Raw genomic sequence first — 25,873 nt, 5'->3', positions numbered from 1 at the left:
TAATTTGAAACGAATACAAAAAAACTAAGTAATGATGAAAAGTTAACTAGCTTCATTCCTCTTATATTTATAATATTTAATAACTTGTAAAATGCGGACACAATATTTTCATGATACACTGAAATCCAAACATTTCTTCAGTTTCGGTCATTTGTAAAGTAAATGAGAATTGATTCGACCATTTATTTTCAGCATCAAGACCTAGACCTACTGTTTAACGTTGAATCTGAATCATACATACTGCTACCAGGATTCGAAGCCTGGTATCCCGTGGAGATGTGTTTGCTAATCATATATCCACGAGAAAGTTCCAAAATATGCGTGAGATTCCTCAAATCTACCGGGGACCAAATTTACTGAACCAACCCTAAATCTACCCTACATGACTTGTTAGTTTGCTATTCTCTACCTGTTGGTGTTTTATATTGATTTATTTTTTTATTTGCATTATTATTTATATGAAAGAGTCTAACACTTACATGTTTCTTTGGGTTTTTACAATAACAAAAGAGGATAATTTCTTCTTACCTTCACTTCTTCTAATGTGTATTGACAACACCTCGGAAAAGTTGTAACCAGGGCCGACCCTACCATATGTGCAACACGTGCATTTTCACGGGGCGGTAAGTTTCAAGGGGCGCAAAATTTATCATAACTATATTATCTAATATAAATAAAATAAAGAGTTTGCTTGTCTGTGTGCGGCCTGGGGACGAGCGGAGTGGACCGAAAGTTACCAAGTTTGGGTCACCGGTACCTTGGTCCAGTTTAAAAATAAATATTTCTTGTTGAAAATATACTTCATGATTATAGTAGTTAAATTTACTAAGTTGACCTTCCATTTGAATACTACATTCGTAAATCATGTTTAGGTTGTATTATTGCGAAAGCTAATGGTCAAACAAATCCCAGCATGAATTGCTTGATTGTTGTCAAATACAATAACTCAATTCTCGAACAGTAACGAACACCTGTTCTATTTGGTTATCACGGTTTTGATATGAAAACTAGTGTTGTCTTTGTCACAAACAAGTTCCTTATCATTGATGGTGGAAATAAGTTTTTAAAATATTTTTTAACTGATATAGAAAGTAAGTTAAAATATAAAGATAAAAGAGATAGTTGCGCTGGAATTGCAAACTGATATATTGAGATTGACACTCGATATTGAATTCTATAAAAAGGATTACCATCTTTCCTGTGCAGGAGTGTTTCTTTTATCTTTTACTAATGTAATAGATTATTATTTGAAGAAAAAACAGACGCAACGAGATTGTATTTCTAGTCTTTAGGTCTTTCTGAGTACGAGTGCACTTTCACTTCGCTTTATTGTTCATGATGGGGTAGCATACTTAAAATATTGGCTTTTAAGATTATTATTATTATTATTATTATTATTATTATTATTATTATTATTATTATTATTATTATTATTATTATTATTATTATTATTATTATTGAGCTGAGCGAAGCGAAGCTCTTATACTCGGGTTAGCCGTTTGGTTGTCCGCAAACTCCTCCTAGAGCGTTTGGCCGATCTGAACCAAACTTAGCACGCTGATAGAGTATGTCGTGCTGAGTGACAACATAGGTCGAAATCGAAAATCCGATGTACCATCGAGGAATAATGACCGAAAAACGCTTCCTCCTAGACCGTTTGGCCGATCTCAACCAAACTTAGCACGCTGATAGAGTATGTCGTGCTGAGTGACAACATAGGTCGAAATCAAAAATCCGATGTACCATCGAGGAATAATGACCGAAAAACGCTTGCATAGACTTAACATGGGGAAAAAGTTTTCACGCGATTTTTTTTGTCAACAATTAAAAATGACATTTATTATTGCATAATGGCCAGGAATGATTACGTAGTTTAAGCTCGCTCAGCTCATTTCATTGCAATCGGGTACATCCATTGCATTCCTAGTTATTATTGAGCTGAGCGAAGCGAAGCTCTTATACTCGGGTTAGCCGTTTGGTTGTCCGCGAACTCCTCCTAGACCGTTTGGCCGATCTCAACCAAACTTAGCACGCTGATAGAGTATGTCGTGCTGAGTGACAACATAGGTCGAAATCAAAAATCCAATGTACCATCGAGGAATAATGACCGAAAAACGCTTCCTCCTAGACCGTTTGGCCGATCTCAACCAAACTTAGCACGCTGATAGAGTATGTCGTGCTGAGTGACAACATAGGTCGAAATCAAAAATCCGATGTACCATCGAGGAATAATGACCGAAAAACGCTTGCATAGACTTAACATGGGGAAAAAGTTTTCACGCGATTTTTTTGTCAACAATTAAAAATGACATTTATTATTGCATAATGGCCAGGAATGATTACGTAGTTTAAGCTCGCTCAGCTCATTTCATTGCAATCGGGCACATCCATTGCATTCCTAGTTATTATTGAGCTGAGCGAAGCGAAGCTCTTATACTCGGGTTAGCCGTTTGGTTGTCCGCGAACTCCTCCTAGACCGTTTGGCCGATCTCAACCAAACTTAGCACGCTGATAGAGTATGTCGTGCTGAGTGACAACATAGGTCGAAATCGAAAATCCGATGTACCATCGAGGAATAATGACCGAAAAACGCTTCCTCCTAGACCGTTTGGCCGATCTCAACCAAACTTAGCACGCTGATAGAGTATGTCGTGCTGAGTGACAACATAGGTCGAAATCAAAAATCCGATGTACCATCGAGGAATAATGACCGAAAAACGCTTGCATAGACTTAACATGGGGAAAAGTTTTCACGCGATTTTTTTGTCAACAATTAAAAATGATATTTATTATTGTATAATGGCCAGGAATGATTACGTAGTTTAAGCTCGCTCAGCTCATTTCATTGCAATCGGGTACATCCATTGCATTCCTAGTTATTATTATTATTATTATTATTATTATTATTATTATTATTATTATTATTATTATTATTATTATTATTATTATTATTATTATTATTTTGGAGAAAGAGGCAGTAAATGATACCATTGTACGAAGTGGCAAAATGCCCAGGGCCTGCCCTGGTTATTGGCCCATTTTCTCAATATTAATCGTGGGTAACATAACCAACAGAAATTAGCATCCTCGTTAGTCAGAGTGGGACGCTAATCACACGTGAAAACCTCTGGTTACGGTTGTATGTCTACCTTTTTCGCAATCAAAGCATTTGATTCCCATGTATTCTGAACAGTCCAAATTACAAATGTACACAGATAGTTTCGATCAAGAAGTTAATTTAACAAAATACAATTTTCAGTTTTACGTCCTACGATTATGTTCTTTAGGGTAAAGGAGACAGATGACTAATGGAAATGAATGATTAGGAAATAAGTGGTGGAATGAGAAAGTGAGAGGAAGCTGAATGACCTAGATATAACTCTCGTACACAATGTTGTTGAACCATAAACTCACATTTCCTGAGATTGAACCAGGAACTCTTAGCGCTCTATCAATGATTCTCCCATGAGATTAATTACGAGGGGGATCAGAAACTAAGGTTACAAAGCTGATATTTCTCGAGTTTCGTTTGTTATAGAGGAATGAGGAGACTGGGGGTAATTTTAATGGCATGGAGTTGGCAACTGTGCAGAGTTTCAGCCACTCACCACTTACGGCGCTAGTTGTAGATGAACACAAATGGCGACTCGTTTGAAAAACTGGCCTGGCGAAGAAGTCTGCTCAGTTATTCGATTTCTGTGAATGAAACATGTAACAACGGCTGCAATTCACAGGCAGCTGCTAGAGGTTTACAGAGAGACTGTAATGTCTCGTCAGCATGCTCCAGAATGGTATCGAAAGTTTGCGGCTGGTAGAGAAAACGTCACCGACGAGGAGCGCAATGGCCTAACAGATTTGAACACAGCTCACGTGGAGGAGCTGATTCAGGATAACAGGAGGATGATGTTACGGCATTTGATGGCAGAATTGGGAATATTGTTCGGAAGCACCTAGAAGATCGTCGCTACGCTTCAGACGAGGACTGAAACACTTCGTGACAACGTGACTGAACGCGCAAGGACGGGATTTTTACACGGAAATGAAATGAAATGAAATCTTTGAGTTTTACGTCCCACGGTTATGCCGGTTAGGCTAAAGGAGACGGTGATAATGAGAGATGAGTGAAAATGGTGGAATGAAGAAAGTGGGAGGAAACGGGAGTACCCCGAGAAAACCCACGAGGACGGTGTTTGTCCACCACAAAGTTCACTTGGCGGTGGCTGGGATCGAACCCGGGACCCCAAGCACCAGAGGTGAACGCTCTACCACTGAGCCACCGTGCCCCCGGGATTTTTACACGGAGGGAATGTTCAAACTCATCCCACGATGCGATAAGTGCCTTAAGCGATATGCAGGCTACATATAAGTCGAAAAATAACCTATTATATATACTATCTGTTGGCTTTATTGGTTGTATGAAATAATATATACACGTTTCACTGCAGACTTTGTAACCTTACTTTCTGATCACTCCTCGTAATATATTTGAATTATTTTTTTTAATCATGCGAAATGTGTTCATATCTTCCTATTTAAAGCCTAACAATAAAAGTATACTAAACAATAAAAGTAAGCAGTATTCAGCTGAATGGCTGACCACTGCTTAATCTCGGTTGTTTGCCTTAGCAGTACTTTGAAAATCTTGTTCAATTGCTAAAATTTTTATCTTATCAGCATCAGTAGCTAATTTGGGTTGACATTTTTTTACTTAACCCTTTGTTTACCAAGTTAAAATAGTTGCGTTGGTTGCCGGGTTGGATGGAAATGTATCCCCAGCATAAAAAACGCGTGTTTTCCTAGAAAACTAAAAGAAAATATTTATATACCAGACTTTTCCTCAGATAGATTCATACCCACTACAATAAATGAATATTCTAAAAATGTATTAACACAAAATGTTATCGAGAAATAAAAACGATACGCCATCTACTGATAATTCAGGAAAATATATGTTGCTTTTTCATGTCGACAAAGCCTGAAACAAGAAGATGCATCTCCATTATTATTCAACTTTGTCCTGGATTACGCTATATGAAAAATCAAAGATATCAACGAAGCCTTAGAGCTAAATGGTATTCACCAGGTTATGGCGTATGCGGATGATATAAATTTAATGGGAAATGAAAGAAGAACAATAGAAAGAAATGCAGAAGTCTTATTAAGCGCTTGCAGGGACTTGGGTTTAGAAGTAAATGCAGAGAAAACTAAATACATGGAAGTCCGTCTGGATCATAATACAGCAACTTATGAATGCGTTAAAATATCAAATAATACTTTTGATAAAGTAGATGCTTTCAAATATCTAGAATCAATATTAACAGACCAAAACTATATTCACAAAGAAATTAAACGTCGACTAAAAGCAGGGAATTCGCGTTATTATTCAGTTTTATTCAGTTCAAACTTTTCTTTTCGTCGCGAATTCTGCCGAGAAATTTGAAGCTGAAAACGTATAAAACATGGTCGCCTGTTGTTCTGTATGGTTGCGAAACACGGTCGCTTAATTTCAGGGAAGAACGTACAGTGAAAGTATTTGAGAACAAACTCCTGAGAAGAATATTTGGACCCAAGAGGAACGGGAATGGGAAACGGCAGATACTTCATAACGGCGAACTACATAATTTATACCGTTTACCAAACATTGTTAGGGTCATTAAATCTAGAAGGCTCAGGTGTGTAGATCATGAAGCCAGAATGGAAGGAAGTAGGAACACTTTCAAAGTCTTAACTGGATAACCAATCGGAAGACCTAGGCGCAGATGGGAGGACAATATTAAAATGGATTTCGCAGGAATAGGAATACAAAGTAGAAATAGGATCCAGGATCCAGTTCCAAAGTAGAACTGGATCCAGTTGGCTAAGGATAGAAGTCAGTGGAGAACTTTTATAAACGCGGCATTGATCCTCTTGGTTTCGTAGGCCATAGAGTTAGTTAGTTAGTTAGTTACTGCTTTAGTTACCAACTTGGATGTACACACATACACCCTATTCTAATTAAATTCAAATTTTTACAAGATAACTTAATGAATAAGTGTTGCTTGTTTCAAGATATATTTAATAGATACAAATAATAAAATAAAGAAATACAATCCGTGAATAAATATTAGTTAAGTAACAACAGAATAAGCAGCATAGGGGGCTGTGCACACTCGCTTGGTAAATAGAGGGTTAAACACCCTTAATTTTTATTCTAAAATATATGACATTATTTTATTCGTTTCCACGTTTAGTGAACTAGACCACAAGTTTCTTTCCTCAAATTAGAAAAAAAATATTGTAAATGTTTTTCGAGCACTTAGGATAAGAATTTAATTCTGATTTCATGCAGTGAGAAGACTGAAACACTGAAGCAAAGAGTAGGACAAATCGTTGAATGAGATTGGCTGGCTTCTATCCACGAATTGATTGGCTTGACGCCAGATTATTCTCATCGAAGAACAAGCCTAAAAGATGCTGGTAGAAGAAATGCTACGATGCAACACATAATCGTGACCGGGAGCCATCGCGGCGGATATATATCGGCGTCCACGCTTCTCCTTCTGGTGAAGGATGTTTTCAAGGTTGCCAAGATTTTAGAAGGCATTTGTCATTGCTAGTTGTCGACTGTCATATGTTTTTGTGTCCGCATTTGTGCATCTATGTATGTGATTATGTGTGTATCCTCTTGTGACTTTCTGAAAGGATTAATAATAATAATAATGATAATAATAATAATAATAATAATAATAATAATAATAATAATAATAATAATAATAATAATAATAATAATAATAATAATAATAGTTATTGCAAACCAGTGTGGGAAATCCTGGGGGATAGGGGGAATTTTCCCCACTGAATATTTTGGAATAAAATTGCCCCTTAATAAGCTACTGGGGATGAGTAAAGTAACACCATTATCAGAACTTAACAAATTAATTACAGTAATTCATATGTAATTAAGATGTAACTTATTTCATAGGCAATTACGGGTGAATTAGTGCTATAGTAACAGACAGAAAATAAGTAGAGTTAATTATGACCTGGCAACTTTGTAAACAAATAGAAGCGAAAGGTGAAGTACCGGTAGTCATATTCCGTAATTCTATATTCAAATGGGTGCACATCCCTTGTCTAAGTATTCTAGTGCGTAAAGTTCTTTTTCATACTCCTGTCTCTGGTACCATCCTTTCGACTTTATGTCAAGATCGTAGCCAGGAAGGGATTTGAGTGGTCGATCGCCGCCCTAAATTGTTTTTGCTCCCCTCTAAAACAGAGGGAAGAAATTTTAAATCGACTCTAAACTTGATATGAAATTCAATTAAACTAAATCTACCAAATTAAATTGAATTTAGCTCATTTTACTCATTTCTGCGCGAAATGATACGCATTTTGCACCGAACATCTCCCATAGCATACAACAATTATGCAGGGGTGCATCCACGGGGGTCCACTGGATCCGGGTTCTCCCCAAAATTCCCTAACTCAGCATACATTTGTATACTTTCTTAATAAAACTATAACTTGTTTAACAGGGAAATGATAGATGTACCATGAAGATTTGATTTTAATACTTCATCTGTACACTTTCTCTTATAAAAAAAACAATTTAGCTCTATCATTTTTTCTGAATATATAGGTGGAAGTATTTTACAGTTACTTATCGGATATAGAATAATACTCATTCAATATTACATAGACGTAGTGACGTGGACCCCACGAGCAAAAATTTCTGTGTGCGCGCCTGGTCTGTATGCCCACTATCTGCGCGAGAAAAAAAAATGAAATCTTTAAGTTTTACGTCCCACAGTTATGCCGGTTAGGCTAAAGGAGACGGTGATGATGATTGATGAATGAAATGGTGGAATGAAGAAAGTGGGATGAAACGGGAGAATCCTGAGAAAACCCACGCACACGGTGTTTGTCCACCACAAAGTTCACTTGGCGGGGGCTGGGACTGAACCCGGGACCCCAAACACCAGAGGTGAACGCTCTACCACTGAGCCACCGCGGCCCTATCTGCGCGAGATTCAAGCCCCGGTCGTGGTTTGAAATCCACGTTATTAGTAGGCCTGACCTTCGTAACCTCGGTGTTGTATATAGAAGCAAAACAAAATTCACTCAATTAAGTTCCTTATTTTTTCTGAAATGTTGATTTTAATCTTCTAAAAATCTTATTTTATTTATTTGTTTATTAGTGTATTCTCCTTAGCCAGTTATTTTACAGTCAGCGACAAAAGTTTTTTTTCCCGTTTGGTAAAATTTATTTTGGGAAGGTGGTATGGCTGGACTGTACGGTAAATTACGTTCTTTTTAACTTATTAGAAACTGTACTCAAGTTGTCCTTCCATTCTGAAGTTATGTACAAAACTAATTTCATCAAGTGGAAAGAACTTTTGTCGCTGGCTGTACATACTTCAATGCCCAGAAGTACTGTATTTGAGACGCTGTTGGATTCTTCTGTGACCTATTAAAAAGATTTTGGCAGAAGTTGAAAGAATAGAGTACATGGCGAGTGGTCACCCATATTCTGGACTACTCGCTCTTGAAACTGAGTTATCCAACTCCAAGAAAATTCTTGTTCACTTTAGAAAACTCTCGATAAAATACTTTTTGGATCAAAAGATCCAATATATTTCAATCAAAAAATTCTCGTAGGCCTTATATCTGGAGAACTTCATAAAGTGTAGCAAAATCAAAACTCAGTATGATGTGCTTATTCCGTAGAAAATACGGAAACTCGATTTGGAGATCGTTCAAAAATTTTGTGACCCCTGATCCAAAAACTAATTATTGGCTAAGATCGCAATCTTTTGATCCATTTTTCAATCATTCCTAAAATTATTGGCTAAAATCGCAATCTTTTGATACGTTTTTCAATCATTCCTAAAATTCTTGGCCAAGATAGCAATCTTTTGATACAGTTTTCAATCATTCCTAAAATTCTTGGCCAAGATAGCAATCTTTTGATACGTTTTTCAATCATTCTTAAAATTCTTGGCTAAGATCGCAATCTTTTGATACGTTTTTCAATCATTCCTAAAATTCTTGGCCAAGATAGCAATCTTTTGATACGTTTTTCAATCATTCCTAAAATTCTTGGCTAAGATCGCAATCGTTTGATACATTTTTCAATCATTCCTAAACTTCTTGGCCAAGATAGCAATCTTTTGATACATTTTTGGGATCATTACTAAAATTCTTGTTTCTTTCATCTGAAATACTCTCCTGAAAATAAGATAACTTCTGTAAAATCTAAATTAAATACCTGAACACATTAAATGGCATAATTTAGCAGAAACATATGTAATAGATATAAATAGATCATAAACAATAATAGTAATAATAAAAGGAAACACTTCCAAAGAAGTGGACAAGATACATTTTGGAAAAAATGAATGAAATCGTTAAGTGTTACGTTGGATATGCAAACAGTTACGCCGGCTAGGCTAAAGGAGATGGTGATGATGAGAAATGAAGGAAATGGTGGAGTGAAGAAAGTGGGGGGAAACAGGAGAACCCCGAGAAAACCCATACACACGGTGTTTGTCCACCACAAAGTTCACTTGACGCGAGCTGGGATCGAACCAAGAATCTCATGCACCAGACGTGAACGCTCTACCACTGAACCATATTGGCCCTAAGAGACATTTTAGAATTGGGAGACTCAACTCAGGAATCACTAGCATAGTTTGCTTTCAATTGATTGACAACGGCGACTTCGCTGATGAATAACGACCAGCATGTGGGCAAATTTTCTGATTTGTTTGAAGTAGAGGAAAAAATAGTATTTGTTCTTTTCTTGAATCGTCTTATGGCAAAAAAAAAATCTACAAAAGAATATAAGTTGATCTCTTCTGATGTTATCATTAATCATTGTCATGACCTTTGTCATAACTTTAATAAAAAAAAGGAGAGAGAAAGAAGAAATATTATGGGAAAAGTGTTGTGCGTGTCTGCTTACCCGCTCTGCCGCTGCCCAGCGTGTGGAGGCCGAACAGATGCTGGTTGATGAGGCGTGTGGCAGAAGCGATTCCTCTGGTCGGCATGAAAGATGGACGTCTGCTCTTCTTCTCCAAGCTCTCCTGAGACTCTTGCCTTCGGACCGAATCCCCGAAGCGTGTTCTTGGTCTTACGCCCTATGCAGAAACAAAAATATATTAGTACAATACTACGTGCTTAAATTTTACATTAAAGAAAAAAAATAATCGTTGAAGGTCTATATTGACCACTTATTTAATTTGGTAACACATTTGTGTAACCAACTTTCATTACAAGATTTTTCTTATGGATAATTTTGTCAGAATGCACTTAATTGCGTAGCGAAACAATTTGGAAGCGGAGTTGGTTCTGCGACACACAGATCAATATATCTTCCCCCAACTAATATTTCTACTAGTTTAATATGGTTCCGTACAAATGACACCCATGTTGACATCGTTGTAGGATTATCAACTAACATGCATATCTATCATTACACATGAACATAACATTTACGTGCCAAGTGAGTGAAATGGAGGAAACGCGAGGTAATAGTATTTCGCTATCTTTCAAAATTATAGTTTATGTACTAATATATTTCCTTTCCAATTATGCAGAATTTCTGTTTATATCAGAGTATAATTGTGCACACTTGAAAAGGAAATGAAATGAAATCTTTAAGTTTTACGTTCCACGGTTATGCCGGTTAGGATAAAGGAGACGGTGATGATGAAAGATGAATGAAATGGTGGAATGAAGAACGTGGGAGGAAACGGGAGAACCCCGGGAAAACCCACGAGCACGGTGTTTGTCCACCGCAAAGTCCACACTGCGCGAGCTGGGATCTAACCAGGGACCCCAAGAACCGGAGGTGAACGCTCTACCACTGAGCCACCGCGCCCCCACACTTCAAAAGGAATACAATTAGTATATACATTGTGTTAATGAATTAGACCGACACATCATAAGATATGATTTCTCACATCAAAATAAGAAAAAAAAAAAGTTCATATGGACCAGTGGGAAAAAAAGGCATAGTTTTGGAGCTAGGGGCATCCAAAACCGCGGAAAAGTGCCTCGGAACAGGCATTATTTTGAACACGACAAACCGTGAAGCTGACGGTTCATAACCACGTAAAGAATTTCACAGCAACGCTATCCAAATATGCATATATCAGCGATGTGTACAGGGGATTCCAAGTTATGCTCGAATGTAAAAGTGCGTATAAAGTAAGACAGCCTTACAGCAGTGAACACGGATGCCTTGACAGGAGCGAGCATGGGATGTGTTGATAAAGAATGCGATGAATGACACCACTCTACTGCGTACGATGTGAGTGCATCCGTAAACTCTATTTACTTGCAATTTAATTTCGCTCTGTCTGTGGTAATCTCATACGTTCGTATATGAAAGGGGAGAGAATTGGAAAGAGGAGGATTGTTTACAGACTGCGTGTGTGTGTTCTTCTATAACACTATAAGCGATGGTTTTGGTCCGTCTAATCCATTAAATGATACTCTGACCAGTAGTACCACATACCATATTTCTTATTGCTACCTACAATGTGACTAACATACACCACGGGATCTTTCATATTTGTTACGGAAATGATCAAGTGTTCGTCAGGTGTAGTCCGTCTGGTGTGACTAAATGAAACCACCAGAATACTCAGTCGGAATCATTGGCGTTCCCTCTCCATGTGTTCTTATGTAATCACACACAGTTCCTATAGAATGACATCCATCTTGCCACTAGTACGAAATTGATTCCTGGTTCACAGTTGTTAAAGTTTTGTTTTTGCCTGTTTTGGACACATCTTTACCTTTACGTCTGAGAATGCTTGGGTATTCTTTGTGCCCTCAGGGGAATCCATTGTTAATTGTAATATACCACGTGTTTGTGTTAATAAATAATCACACGTGCACGGAGAAAAATGCATAATCCAGTCGGCATGTAAATGCTGTTTTTACCAGGTTACGCGCGTCACCACATTACGTAATGTTGTTTCATCAGTAGTACGATCTACACCACCGTCCAGCAAAAATTTTGTATTGTGGGACCACCATTTCAAATCTAGAATTAACGCCATACCCATTCCGACGGTGGTAACTTAGGTATATAATGTTGTTACTACCTTCCTACGAGTGTACCCTCTTGGTTCTTTCTAAATCTGTGACTCCCTACCTTACGAGAGTTATAGTTTCTAACACGAAATCAATCATGTGAATAAAATTGTCCAATCACAGCGAGTCTAGTTCGACGACGAACTCCAGACTTGGCGTGGTGTTCCCACCTGCTGTACTTTTATACATGAAATTACATTACTTAAGGAGCACACCCGCGTGAATACGATGTATTCACACGGAAATCCTAGTCCTTTTTTTCTCGGTGTGCTCCTGTTTGTAAACATCAACCACATGTATTTACGTTGGAGTACTACATCTCACGTTGGATTACTACAAGAAGTAGACGACGAACCACCAGCACCACAAGTCACATGATTACATGGGAGAAGCAGCACCACTGCCTCCCGGAGTGCCTACATAATGGGGAGGATTCAACGGACAGTCACCAGTCTGCGATTAGTCACCCCTCCTCTAGCTTGCCTGGAGCTCTAGGAGAAACCCAATTTCAAAGCCTCTAGTCTGCTGCGGGACTCTAGGCTTCTCTTCCACCTGACAGCTTGCTTGGAGCTCTGATGAAGTCCCAACCTCAGTTGCTAAGCCTGCCTCGGGTCTCTATGAATCTTAACTGCTTCACTGCTTGATGTGTAGCATTAGGGTTTCCTACACCACCAAGGGCGCCCATCAGGGGGGCAAGGTGGGGCGCTCGCCCACCCTAAGAGAAAATTGTATTTGGGGATATCTAAAACCCAATAGAATTTTTAGATTAGTTACAGCAAAATTTGAAACTATATTTGAAACGTCGCTGGTACTTGCCCCCCTGGAAACCACAACATAGGCGCCATTGTACACCACTCCACCACTCTACTTAGATTGCCCGGAGCTTTATAGAGATCCTGTCCTAAGACTGTAAGGTCTAGGGCTACCTTTTTCTAACGCGCATTAGAGGGAGAAAGCACTAATATTAATAGTATTCAATTAGTTTTGCTTCTCACTCCTTTCCTACTCACTAGGGGTAGTAATGGGGCTGAACGTGAATTTACATGACATCGAAAGAGTCACATTTCGTCCCAGATTTTCCAAAAACTAAGGAGTAAACACTAATATCGATCACTCATTATAATTTTAACACATTAACACATTCCCACTTCTTACAAAGGGGGCTAGAACTGGGAACTAAGCTTAAATGACTTCAGGCCTGTTACCAATTAACTTAGCTATCTTGAAAACGATTGATTCGACAGTACTATGAGTCTTTTTTGGTTATTTTACATGTCATTCTTCTCCCGTGGGCTAGACGGCAAAACTGTAAGAGATAATTCTTCAAATATGACAATAAGAAAATAAAAATGAAATCTTTTTATTTAACATCTCACGATTATGCTCTGTAGATAATTAAGGCAAGTGAATTAATGGAAAAATTGGTGAAATGAGAGTGTGGGAGGAAACGGGAGTATTCCGATAAAACCCACGAACACAATGTTGTCCACCACAAACTTACAAGGCCGGGCATCGACGTGGGACCGTACGCACCAGAGAAACAAGAAAAAGAAAGATCATATTAACTTATGGAGGGGAAGATTGTACAGTTTTAGAGACTAACAAGACAATGGACAGCGAAGTCCGTGAAACAATTCAATGTGACAACCCTATCCTTCAATGTGACAAACGTATTGATGAATCTCGGCCACAGCAACTTGTCTATCCTCTTTTGAGGGAAGCCAGGAAAAACACACATCGATAGCAACGCCAGAAGGGACATACTTGAAATAGAAAGTATCCAGTACCTTTGGGTGGAGTCGGAAATGGGTCACATACAGGGTCAGATCCAGGATTTTCTGAGGGAGGTGCACCAAATAACAGCCAGTACATTTGAATTAAATTTGAATTTTTTAAAATGCCTTTAGGCATCTGTAGTGTGACTTAGGAATTGCCCTGGAAATGCTCAGTGTCTGCTCTCGATGAATTCTCTTCCTTCAACCTTCAGAAAATTGACAGAAACTATTGATTTTGCAAAAATCACTGCTAGCTTTTCACTTTAGATAGTGTATATTTACAACGAAAAGGGGGAGGTGCGCGTGCACCTTCGAACCCCCCTAAATCCGGCCCTGGTGACATATAAGCAAAAATGATACATATTAGTGTCGAATGCATAGTCTTCGGAATCGCTAAGATGAATATCAACACTGCCGAGGCTGTTCAGCGGTATCTGAGAAAGCGTAGGTGAGAAAGGGGGAAAAATAAAATATCCAAAATTGCCGAGAATAGTGTCAAATCAATAGTTTTTGGGGCCAGAAAAACGGCTCATTCGCTTGAAATAACTTTTGGAACATAGCATCTGCGTCAAAGTGAGTTTTCATAATGTCAATTCTACTGTATTAAAATTTGTATTCTATGTGGGGTAAGGTGTTTCAAACCTTGTACCAAAAGTTGAGTATCTTATGGATTATCATCAATACAATTTCATTGAAATGTGTATCCTAAGTGGGAAGAGGATTCAATTTTTTTCCATACATCTATTCTTCCCGTGCGAGGAACGAGTATTTCAGCTATATTTATTAAATTTGAATAAAAACAATGAACAATTTATGAAAAAGTATTTTAAAAAACTTATCTTAATAATAAGCTACTTCTAGTAGTTATTTCATTAAAAAAAAGACTTACACCATATTGTAGAGTTGTTAATAAGACATTTATGAAATATAAACAAAACCCAGTGCAATGTGCACTTCGCTTCTTTGATGATTAACTAAATTCTTATTCATGATCTATTTTAATATTAAATATATATAATTAAGTTATGTTTATTATTTAGCATAAGTCAGGGCTGACTCAATTTATTTACTCCAGTAAAGTGTAATATATATTTTTATTATGTTTTATTATATGCAAATATCATTAGAATTATCAATATATATATACTAAAATTCTCATATTACTATTACAGCTAACTAGATTAGAAAATTCACTTGCGCTCTTTTTGCTTATAGGCCTGGGAAGAGTCTAGTTTTTTGAAGGTTTCTCTTTATTGCTTGCCTTTTCCAGTAATTTTCCATTGCTGCTACCGTTGCTAAGTTAAATATTTCTACATTAAAAAGACGGAATTTTAAATGGCTTTTGCTGTTTCAGCTCAGGAGGCCTGTAGGGTGGAGATTTCCAAACTGGTGGCTGTCCAGTCGGAAGAAAGCAAGAAAGCTTTTTCCAGGAGATTTGTCCTTTAGAATTGTTACTGGATGTTTTGTGGATATGTTGGTCCTAGGGTTCCAGTGCTGCGAGAGAAAGTGGTCTCTGGCGATAACTTAGGAAAATTCCCGAGATAGGAATAGGAATTAAAGTGTCGGTTAGGGAGTTGAGTCCTACGTCAGAATAATGGCAAAAATGGGTTCTAGATTTAAAGTTTACAAAGAATGAAGAACAATTCATTCCTAGGGTGATACTAGGAAGAGTGTGAATCCAGGACACTTAACCTCCTGGTGCTGGATGTTTTCCCCTTGTATTTGAATCCTGGTTACGATTTGGGTTCGATCTCCGGACATTCAGGCAGTAGTGAGTCTTGGCTGATATTTTAAATTCACACTGCGACTTTCGTGTTCGAAAGTATAAAAGTGTGTGTGGTTTACCTTTTACCTAGAGTCTTGAATGCAAGACGCATTATTATACCTGGGCCATGTGTGACGGCTGCTACTCCTATTCCCTAAGTTTACCCATCCTTGATATTTAGATAGTTTCCTTATTGGAATTTCTCTGAGTGTAGAGAGAGTCCAACCAGGTGTAGACCAGACTGTTACTAAAGTCAATTTTAAGAGTCTTTGAAAGTAAGGAATATGAGGCTAGAGTGAGAGTGAGTACTAGCTTCCATATTGCCGCAGACCCCAAAGAGCATTAGAGAAATCGTATTAATTAAAGATAAGTATTAGAATATTTATATTAGAAGCTGAATTCTTTATCCTCTCCAATGAGTACCTGGGGAAGACGAGCACAATATTAAAGTTGACTTTAAGTGCAAAGTGACGTCCTTTAAATCACTACTGACACACCATACCTAAATTAGAGAGATATTAATTATAATAAACTAGTAATCTACCTTAAATTCTTTGGTTTTTCATTAATTCAATCGTATTTTTGAACCTGTTACCTAGACAACAGCGAGCGGGAGATTTATCTTGTGGGAAAAAAATTTTGTTGTAAGGTAAAATGGCAAACTCAATCGTTTGAGTTGTGAGAGATTTAAATATTGTTTCTATTGGTAATCTTATTAAGGAGATTACTGCCATATATAATTGGTGGGCGAAGAATAATAGAATATCTATCGATGAGGAAATTACTAAATCTTTTTTTTTTTTTATCTTACACCAGTTAGTTGCTTTTGAGAAAATCGTACAGAGAACTCACACTAAGACTAAACTTTCTCTTCTGAATTTTTCCCAGAGAAATGACTTATACTATATTATAGGGTTATTAATGAAATATTGATTTATAAAAAATAAACTCCTGGGAGCCGTTTTCGAAAAAATAACATTTTGTTTTAAAAAAAGCACCCCTCCAGTAAAACACTCTTATTTTGGCGATAGGAAGAACATTCAGACACTCTTCCCTGGAGAATCTTACAAGAATCTTAAGCTTAAAATTTGGTTTGGATACGATGAATTACGTGGCCTATACGCGAATACCACGGGACAATGGACAAACGACGGAGAGAGAGATCGAAAAATCATCTATTCGATATGTAAAACCATCAAAGATGTAAATTTGTTGAAATATCGAATTCGATTCTCTTTACGACCACCTTACTTTCTTCTCTCCTACCATTGCTCGAAAGTGAAAATAGAAATATGACATCATACGTTCTCAATTTATGCATATTTGAAAACCGTTGGGAAATAAAATTTCATATTGTGGACTTAAGAATGAAAGAGCAAAAGATGAGAAGAAATAGGGAAAACGTAAGCATTCTTAAAAGGTATATGTTCATTGTTATTAGAGCACTTAGTTATAGAAATATGACATCTCATTCTAATTAGTTAATGAGAGAGTAATCAACTAATTTTAATATCATTGCGGCATTCTGTCAAGGAAAATTGAACAAGTACCCAACGTAAGTGAGTGCAAAGAAGGAAATTGGGCAGAGAACTGTGTTTATATGACTTCACAATTTTATTAGTTTCTTATACAAATCAATAGATGTTGTAGCTATTTAAATGAATCGTGTACTTGACAGTCTATGTGCTATTCCATGAATATATAGAACACATGAATATCCCAAATAATGGAATTATGAATATCTTAGTGTGGAGACGAAAAATGTGTTTTAGTATTCGAAATCAAAGAATAAAATTCACTAAATTCTTATATTTAAAATTAAATACCGAATACCAAAGAGCCTATCCGGTTGGTAAGATCTGAACATATTTTCGGGGTGATGGCTGAAATTCAGCCCAAATGTAGAAGGGACTATATAGATTCTATATTAGAAAACCAAATTATCCTAAAATGTATGGAACATAGTCAAAAATGCCCAAAACATTAACATTAATGTCAATGGAAAATTAAAGAAAAATAATTCCTCCACTCATCCCAAAACTAAAACAGGGAGATGGATGAAATTCAGCTCAAATGTTTAAGAGACTATGTAGATTCTATATTGCAAAAGCAAATTCTCCTAAAATGGATGGAACAGTCAAAAAACGCCCAAAACATTAGCGTTAATGTAGTGGAAAATCAATGAAAAACAATTCCTCCACTTATCTCAAAACCCAAAATAGGGAAATGGTTTAAATTCAGGTCAAATATAGAAGGGATATGCAGATTGTACATTCAGAAAAGCAATTGTCCTAAAATGGATGGAACATAGTCAAAAAAGCACAAAACATTATCATTAATGTCAATAGAAAATCAATGAACAAAATTGAATTCGTCCATATATCTCAAAACCTATTAATAAAGAGATGGTTAATTGAAAGCTTATTGCAAAGACATAATGAAGAGTTTAAAAACTATGTATAGCGTAAGGTAAATATGGATGAAACGTTATCAAAAATCAAGTTGTTTGAGCAAAATAAATAATAATGATAATGTATATGCATGTTCTTCGAATTACCATGGGCGCCCCACACGGAGGTTACTATATAAGATCTGGATTTGGAATCTTCAGACTGGATTTAGCAAGCAACTTGACTTTTGACCAGATCACGTGTCACAGTCTGGTTCTTACGCAAAATGGATAGGCCCTTTAGAAGCTAATACGCCAAAGATATTATTTGGTGTCAAATTATGTCTCTTATTGCAACAAGGAGAGACCATAATACTACCTAGAAGATATTTGGCAGAAGATGCCATGGTATAAGATCAGATTATTAGCTTCTTGAACAGCAAACTGATCTCTTTAATTTTTTCGGGATAAATTAAAAGAATTTTAAATTTGTGTATTCTACAAAATAGCATCTGTGTTATTCTTCAGGAGAAAGAGAAAAAATGAAATAGTTAAAAGCAAACGAAGAAACCATAAAACAAACAGAGGGGGAGGGAACAACATTTTTGTCATTATTATAACTTAAAATAAATAATATGTACTGATTGTGTAAACAAAAGTATGTGTCTGGAAACTGATATTATATTTATATATACTGGGTGTTAATGAACTATACCGACAAACTGTAAGAAGTGATTCCTCACATCAGAATAAGACAAAAAGTTCATATGGACCTATAGCGAAAAGTCCATAGTTTCAGAGCTAGGGCTGTCCAAAATCGCGAAAAAGCCAAATTTCAACAGACCCTATTTCGAATTCGACAGACTGTGGATGGCGGTCCTTCTCAGCGTAAAGAAAGTCACGTATACGCAATCCAAAAATGCATATTTCATTAATGTTCAATGGGTGTACAGATTATTCCCTGCAGGGTGAAATTCCCAGACATGCCATCAATCGAATTTTGAGATATGCTCTGATTTTATGATTGGTCCAAAGCAGACAAACGATAAGCCTTGATAGCAGTGAGCACGGAATCCTTTGGCGCGATGTCGGAAGTGTTAAGGATCGTCAGCAGGACGGTCTCTCGTACTCGGGAAAACGCATGGTGCGATGTTTTCTTTCATGCTTTTAAGTGAAAAAAATGTGAAATATACCGTGACGAAATACATATCATTATACGTTATTCCGAACACAAAGAAACATGGAGCTGCCTGTTGTTAACACTTCCGCCTTCCCTCCGAAGCATTGGATGTCCATTGTTGTCAAGGTTTACCTCCTGCGTACTTTGGACCCTTCTTGAAATTATGCTATATCTGAAAACTCTATTGAAATATCTGAGAATTACACTCTGTAAGGAATACCCTTTACACTTATTGACAATTGATGAAATATGCACTTTTGGATTGTCTATGGAACTTTTTCTCTTATTTTGATGTGAGGAATCACCTCTTACAGCTTGTCGGTTTAGTTCATTTACACCCTATATATATATATATATATATATATATATATATATATATATATATATATATATATATATATATATATATATATATATATAATCGTCTCATAATTCCTATTACAGCGGTACTGAAGTCGAAAGCGGCGTTCTTTCCGAATTATAAGCACGAAAAAGTGCAGAAAATTAAACTTTGAGCATTAATAGTGCAAAGACTAATAGTGTTAGAAGAAGCGGTATGGTGAATTTCAGAGGAGACATATACATTTGCATAATTCAAAATATGTATAGTCTAATGGATGTAATACAGGACTGAAGAGCGTGTGCGGAATCATAGAAGAGTTCACAGTTAAAGTAGAACTTCATCAGTAAGAGTTAGCACCTTGAAATACCGATAAATCGCCGATATTAGCGTCGAATCCACAATTTACGGGATTGCCGAGACAAACAGTGACACTTCCGCTGCCATTTAAATCCAAATTCAGCCCCCATTAGTACTTCTAAGGGGAGATTGTGACATGTAAAAATAATTGAAAATGACCGATATTAGTGTCAAATTCATAGTTTTTGGGATCTCTAATTACCTCAATGCCACCAATCACCTCAAGTAAGTTGATTGGTGACGGTTTTGGTGCTATTTATGTCCAAAATTAAACTATTCTACCCGTGTGAAGAACGGACATTCTGCTAGTATTTTATATACAAATCTTTTTATATTCCCTCTTAATGAGTATTTCACTCTGTCGACTAGGATTACCGGTACCATGTAAAAAAAAAAAAATGAAAAACGTATACGATAAAAGCAATTACGTTTGATATATTTATTCTTTCCTGATAATTTGGATTTCTTCACTTAGTTTCTTTCTGTGCTGACCTATTGAATTTCATCCGATGTCCTAGGGATTTGTTAAATATACATATACGAGGGATATTTTTTCAACCTCCGTTAAGCCACAAAAGGAAACCCATGTGAGGTGACAAAACAGAGATAAAACAGAGCTTTCCATTCGATATCGCCCTCTCCTTCTTCACGCGTTCAATCATTGTACAGCAGTAAGGTTGAAAACATCGAATGCAATCAAAGCGCTTGCCAAGTATAAACTAGATTATATCATTTTGATTACTCTGGGCGGAAGGGCATAACACAACCGTAATTTATCGTCGAATAATTAAGGATTTCGGTGATAACTTTACTACTGATGCCTGTGTGTCCGACTGCAGCACAAAGTTTAAAGAAGGACTTACCGATGTACACAACAAGAACGGTCAAGGGTGGAACATTGTGGCTAGTAGACAACCTTGCTAAACACGTGAATCATGTAGTTCGTGGAAGACGCAGATTACGATTTCTGAACAATCTGCTGCGTTCCATGAAATTTCAAGATCAGCGCCTGGATAAATCGAATTACGTTTGGCAGGCACTTCAATTGCATTCGATACGTTTTAAAGCTCGATACTCCGCAACGAAGGTTGGGAAACGGTCACACTCAACGACTTTTCGCTATAGTGTCGTGTGATGTTTCTGCCACGCTTGGTGTATAAACGTCTCATCGTACGGAACCTGTTTTACAACTTCTCAGTTTTACAATTGGTTGGCAACACTGACAAACTGGGGTATTTGGGAGAGGAATATGTCCACAGTATATTTTGTCTAATGGTGAATGATGTTTATGCCACGTTTCATGGACATACATCCAATGGCACAGAAACCATCTTCCACAATGTATTTATAATTCTTTGGCAACACTGATGAAATGGGTACGTCTAGGTGCAAAGTGATATTATCAAACAATTGCCTGGGTCATGTTCTAGCAATGAGCCGAAAAGAAACATGATAGGTTCAGGTGCTTACGTGTATTTAATCGCAACATTCATTTTTACTTCTGTCAAATATGTCATTCATAGGGTCACAAACTCCACCAAAGAGGCCCCTTTTAAGGTCAGGTTGCGGGTTTGCCCTTGATTTGAAAACGGTTTCGTACTTCTCGTGGCAAGAGCTTTCAGACGATATATAGGTTTTCCCCAGGTACTTGGTCCCGGAATGGAATCATCCCTAGTGAGTGATGTCCTTTGACATTTTGTGTTATTCTTATTTTATTTTATTTTATTTTTTCTGGACGGAAGGTTGGAGTGAGGCCTTCCTGATAGATTTAGGGTAGGACTGAACTGTGAAGAAATGACTGATCAGTGAAGTCTGATTAGAGACTGATAGGATGTTGTTGTGCTTGAGCTTCAAACTTAAGAGACAGGGCTCCAAAATTAAAGAGCCCTGAATAAGATTCTTTTCGCTAATTGGAGAATTCATTTCTTTAATTTATTCTGATTTAATTCCTGAATAAAGGTTGTTCTTTACCCTGAATCTGGTTACAAGTTTTATTGAGAGGTATTCACCTGAGTGGGTTGGATTTTATTAATTATTATTTATGTTAGTGTTCCTAGTAGTTATTATCTCCTAGAGGAGCCTGAAGAGACGTAAGAAGAGACCAGCGATAGAAGTTAAAATTAAAAGGGTGGAAGGAAACACTACAAGTTAATAATCGAAACTTAAATGGAGCCCCTTTCTGTTCTGGGTCTGTCCGCTTTGCGTATCCTACAGACCCGTTAGTTACACCACTAGATTCATATTAATATTGTCCTCTTTGTGCACCTACGTTTTCATGGTTGATTTTCGATTGGACTTTGAGTTAAAATTTTGAAAGCAATGGTTAAAATTGGGTACACCTCTAGCCTCCTAAAATTTTAATGAAAGTGTCTTAATCTTGATTTTCAACACATCAAGTCTGTTTGGAGTCAATTGTTGTATCTGCAGAGAGATACAAAAGATGTATCTCTATTCAAGTAGCCACGGAAATTTTCTTGCTTACTGTATTCTTTTTACCTATAGTAAAATTTATGGGTATCAACAATAGCTAAAGGGTGGTCAGGAAGGACTGATCACACCCATGGCTAACACGGTGTCTACAAGTATATTCAATCTTATGCCATAAATTAAGAAACTGATAACACTTTTCAATAACCATTGATGCAATGCGACTATGTTAATGTGGAACAAACGGATCTACTTAAAAGTGCTTCACTAATATGACTGTGCAATATAGCTTTTCTGTTTGATTGGTGCGAATGAAATATACAACCCCAAATGCAACCTCAAACTGAGACATTCTGCGCATCAAGCTGGAAAAACCGTGAACAGTGCATTTTCCCCAGGAATGGCGAATGTACACACCACTGGTTTGTCATATTCCGTTGCGGTGGCATAGCATTGCAAAATAAGTCCTTTGGACACCGACCAACATCATGAGCTCTTCAAAAACAGCGTGGAAGCGAATACTTGGAAAATATTCGTGCCATTGAAGACAAATTTGACATACAACATATCATTATTGTTTGGCGGCTCTGTGCAATTGATAAGGTAAAAAATCATACGCAGTTGTGTGTTCTGCATGGTATACTTTCATACGACTCTATTCAATAAAGCACTGCTTTCTGACTGCCTGGGTACCCCAGCATATTTGTAGGAAAATGTATGGAGTTTGTAACGTTAGACGCATGCCCATAGTCCATCCTTGCGTTGTTTGCTGAGGTGACTTTCCCGCCATATGTCGAATAGGATACTTAATTAGCATGAACCTAATACATTAACCATTTTCTTTAATTTTGTTCTTTCTTAGCCTTCAACGACACACAAAAACCTATGTAAAATGTTTGTTACAGTAGACACTATATTGTTAAGAATATCTTGGTTCCATAAGCTATTGGAAGCATTGCTTGTGATCATTTTAGAAACACCCTATTAACTGTGGTCGGATATTGGCATATAAGGAAGATGTTCTGTATTTGAATCAACCAGACTTTTGTAATCTACTTACAGTGTAGGAAACAAATGACAGACGATTCTTCCTTCCTTGTTCTAGCTTTCAGATCTTTTTTCTCTTCCGATCTATGTTGTGGCCAGAAATTTTTCTTGGCTCATGTTCAATTTGCACTTTGTTGTTGTTGAAATATTTTTTCTAACTAGACTAAAGTAAAGGTTCCCAACCTGAGGGACGTGAGAAGTGAAAAGGGGAGGCAGAAATAAACTGAAATTATGAATAAAACATTACTTGTAATCACTATATAAATTTATCTTAAGCAATATTAACACGTGCTAGTGCTTAACATTTCTTTCCTATTTCTATTAAACATTTCTACGTAATTAGAAATATAATAAATAGAAACTGGTTTATATGTTTGTATCCAAAGAAAAGTTTATGTGTTTCTCTCCAATCCTTTTGACAATGAGATCTCGAAAACTACAAATGCTAGAACTGTACGGTTTTCACTGGTCGATTCCAAATTTTATGTAGATTGTTCAGTTCTAATTGAATATTTTCTTTTAAGAAATGACCGTTATTTCTTTATTACATTTTTAGGGGTACAGTGGAAGAATTGAAATTGTAAAAAGTAAAGCATCATATCCTACGAGTTATACAATCCATCACCACACATTTGTATACGGAGTTAGTATATCTCTGGCGTTTGTTTCTTGGCCAAATGATAATGAAAAACAAAGGATAACCATTTCTCCAAGCTAAGATGAACCTTTGTTGTTCGGACTGTTTTGCCCAATGAACACCATACATCACTGATATTATAATTAATTGTGTGTGTAATGTATTTGCTTATTTCATACTGCATACAAGAAGAAAGAAAACACTGATCATACATGAATTAGAAACTCCAACCGGTAGTAGGTTCAAATCTTTCAAACGGTACGAGATATTGAAAAAATAATCGAAAAAATCTATTCTTTATGGTATTCCTTGCTGATTTTTTTAAATAAAAATGTCTTTCACCTGTGTCTGTAAAGGGACATGTACAGATGTGAGGAATGACAAGGAGATTCACGCTTAGGCCTATATGTGAATGATGCGCTGTGTGGAGAGCGCAGGTTTAGCTAGTTACTATTGAAGATATAAGAATTCAATGCTGCATCTGAAGTAGCAGATGGGGTGATAAAGAAGAATGTATACCCAAGGAGCGGGACGGATGGATGTGTGAACTAAATAGGATTTACAAAGAGAGCGTCAGTAAGCAAAGATTGGAACTACCGGATTAAGGTTAGCGACGATGGATAGATTTGACTTGGAGCAGGTCTCTCCAGGGACTTGCTAAGGTCCTGATTAAGTGGAACCATTTTGATAGTCTATCCAGATGTCAAAGGACAGAAGCTCGATGTACCCAGCAGGAGAAATTTGATACTCTTGAAGAGTTGGACAGCCGTTAGATTGGACTTACTTCCACGATACTTGTAGGTCTAGTTACCAAAACAAGAGGACAACAATGTCAGCATGAAGTAAGTTACTTTCGCATCCATGTACATCCATCAGGAAGTCGCGGTCGGAAAGAGGGATTGCCGCCGTCGACGGTGGCGGGCCACCGGAGGCAGCCGGCACTCGTCCGCGGCGGCACGACGATCTACTTGTTCAAAGTTGCCGGCCTTTTGCCGAGGCGGCAAACGGTCGAAAATCGTAAAATAAAATGCCCTTTGCCAACTCTGTGTCGACTGTTGCCGACCGTCAGAGTCGGCAAAACAGTCGGAAAGGCCTCTTTTGACTCCTTATACCGGCCTCTTTTTGACGGCGGCGCCGACGAATTTAATGTCATTTCCGGCTGTTTGCGGACTGTTCGGAAAGGCAACTATTCGTTGCGGTCGAAAATCGCTCGGAGAGGAGCCTGTGTCCGGCGCCGGCAATCCGACCGCGGCATCTGGTCGGCATGGACAAATTGTCCGACTGTAGGCGGCAGGATCCTGATAGAGTGAGCTTGAGCTTTTCTTCTAAATCTTCATTCTTCTCTTTGTTTTATCTTCCACTCAGTAACAATGTTAAAGTGCGCAAAGAGCGTATAGCTGTTGGTAGCGTCGTCCACCCTCCCGACTGTTTCTCTAGATATGTTGTACTGTAGTGTAGGTCAAGTAATATAAAAGTATTACTGCCCCTCCCAAGAAATATCTCTGCCCCACAGCTTGCCTCCTAAGAAATTAAAACTGACATTGTTACTACTTCTACCTTACTGAATCTAACACTCATTTTGACATTTTGTTTCACTCGCATTGATCCCATATATTGCATTAGCTTTAGGTTTTTGTATTAGAATAATTTTAGCCCTCATCACCATATTTCCCTTTGACTAACAAGCTACATAGAAATGACATTTTTTTAAAGTGCAGTTTCATTCTCATCCGAAGATAGGTAATGCTTTCTATGGGTCCATGAGCATCAATTTACATGTAGGGTATCAATATTTTATTTATTTATTTATTGTATTTTTATTTACACATACATAAGAAGGTTTTTAGCATGAAATGTAATGTAAATGAT

General features: G+C 37.3%; 1 protein-coding gene across 6 annotated transcripts in view; it reads right to left on the bottom strand.

Moving 5' to 3' along the window:
- Window positions 1–25,873, bottom strand: part of Shab (potassium voltage-gated channel shaker cognate b) — a 534,267-nt gene that overhangs the window by 76,592 nt on the left and 431,802 nt on the right. For all 6 annotated transcript variants that reach the window (XM_081746248.1, XM_081746247.1, XM_081746249.1 and 3 more), the window contains one exon: window positions 9,944–10,118. In XM_081746248.1, the coding sequence (XP_081602374.1) occupies window positions 9,944–10,118 (175 nt within the window). The remainder of the gene's footprint in view (window positions 1–9,943; window positions 10,119–25,873) is intronic.

The sequence above is a fragment of the Thermobia domestica genome, chromosome 18 (genome assembly GCF_964235325.1).
Source record: "Thermobia domestica chromosome 18, izTheDome1.hap1.1, whole genome shotgun sequence".
Lineage (NCBI taxonomy): Eukaryota > Metazoa > Arthropoda > Insecta > Zygentoma > Lepismatidae > Thermobia > Thermobia domestica.
Note: the sequence above shows the minus strand (reverse complement) of the source record. Positions and strands in the feature narration are given on the sequence as shown.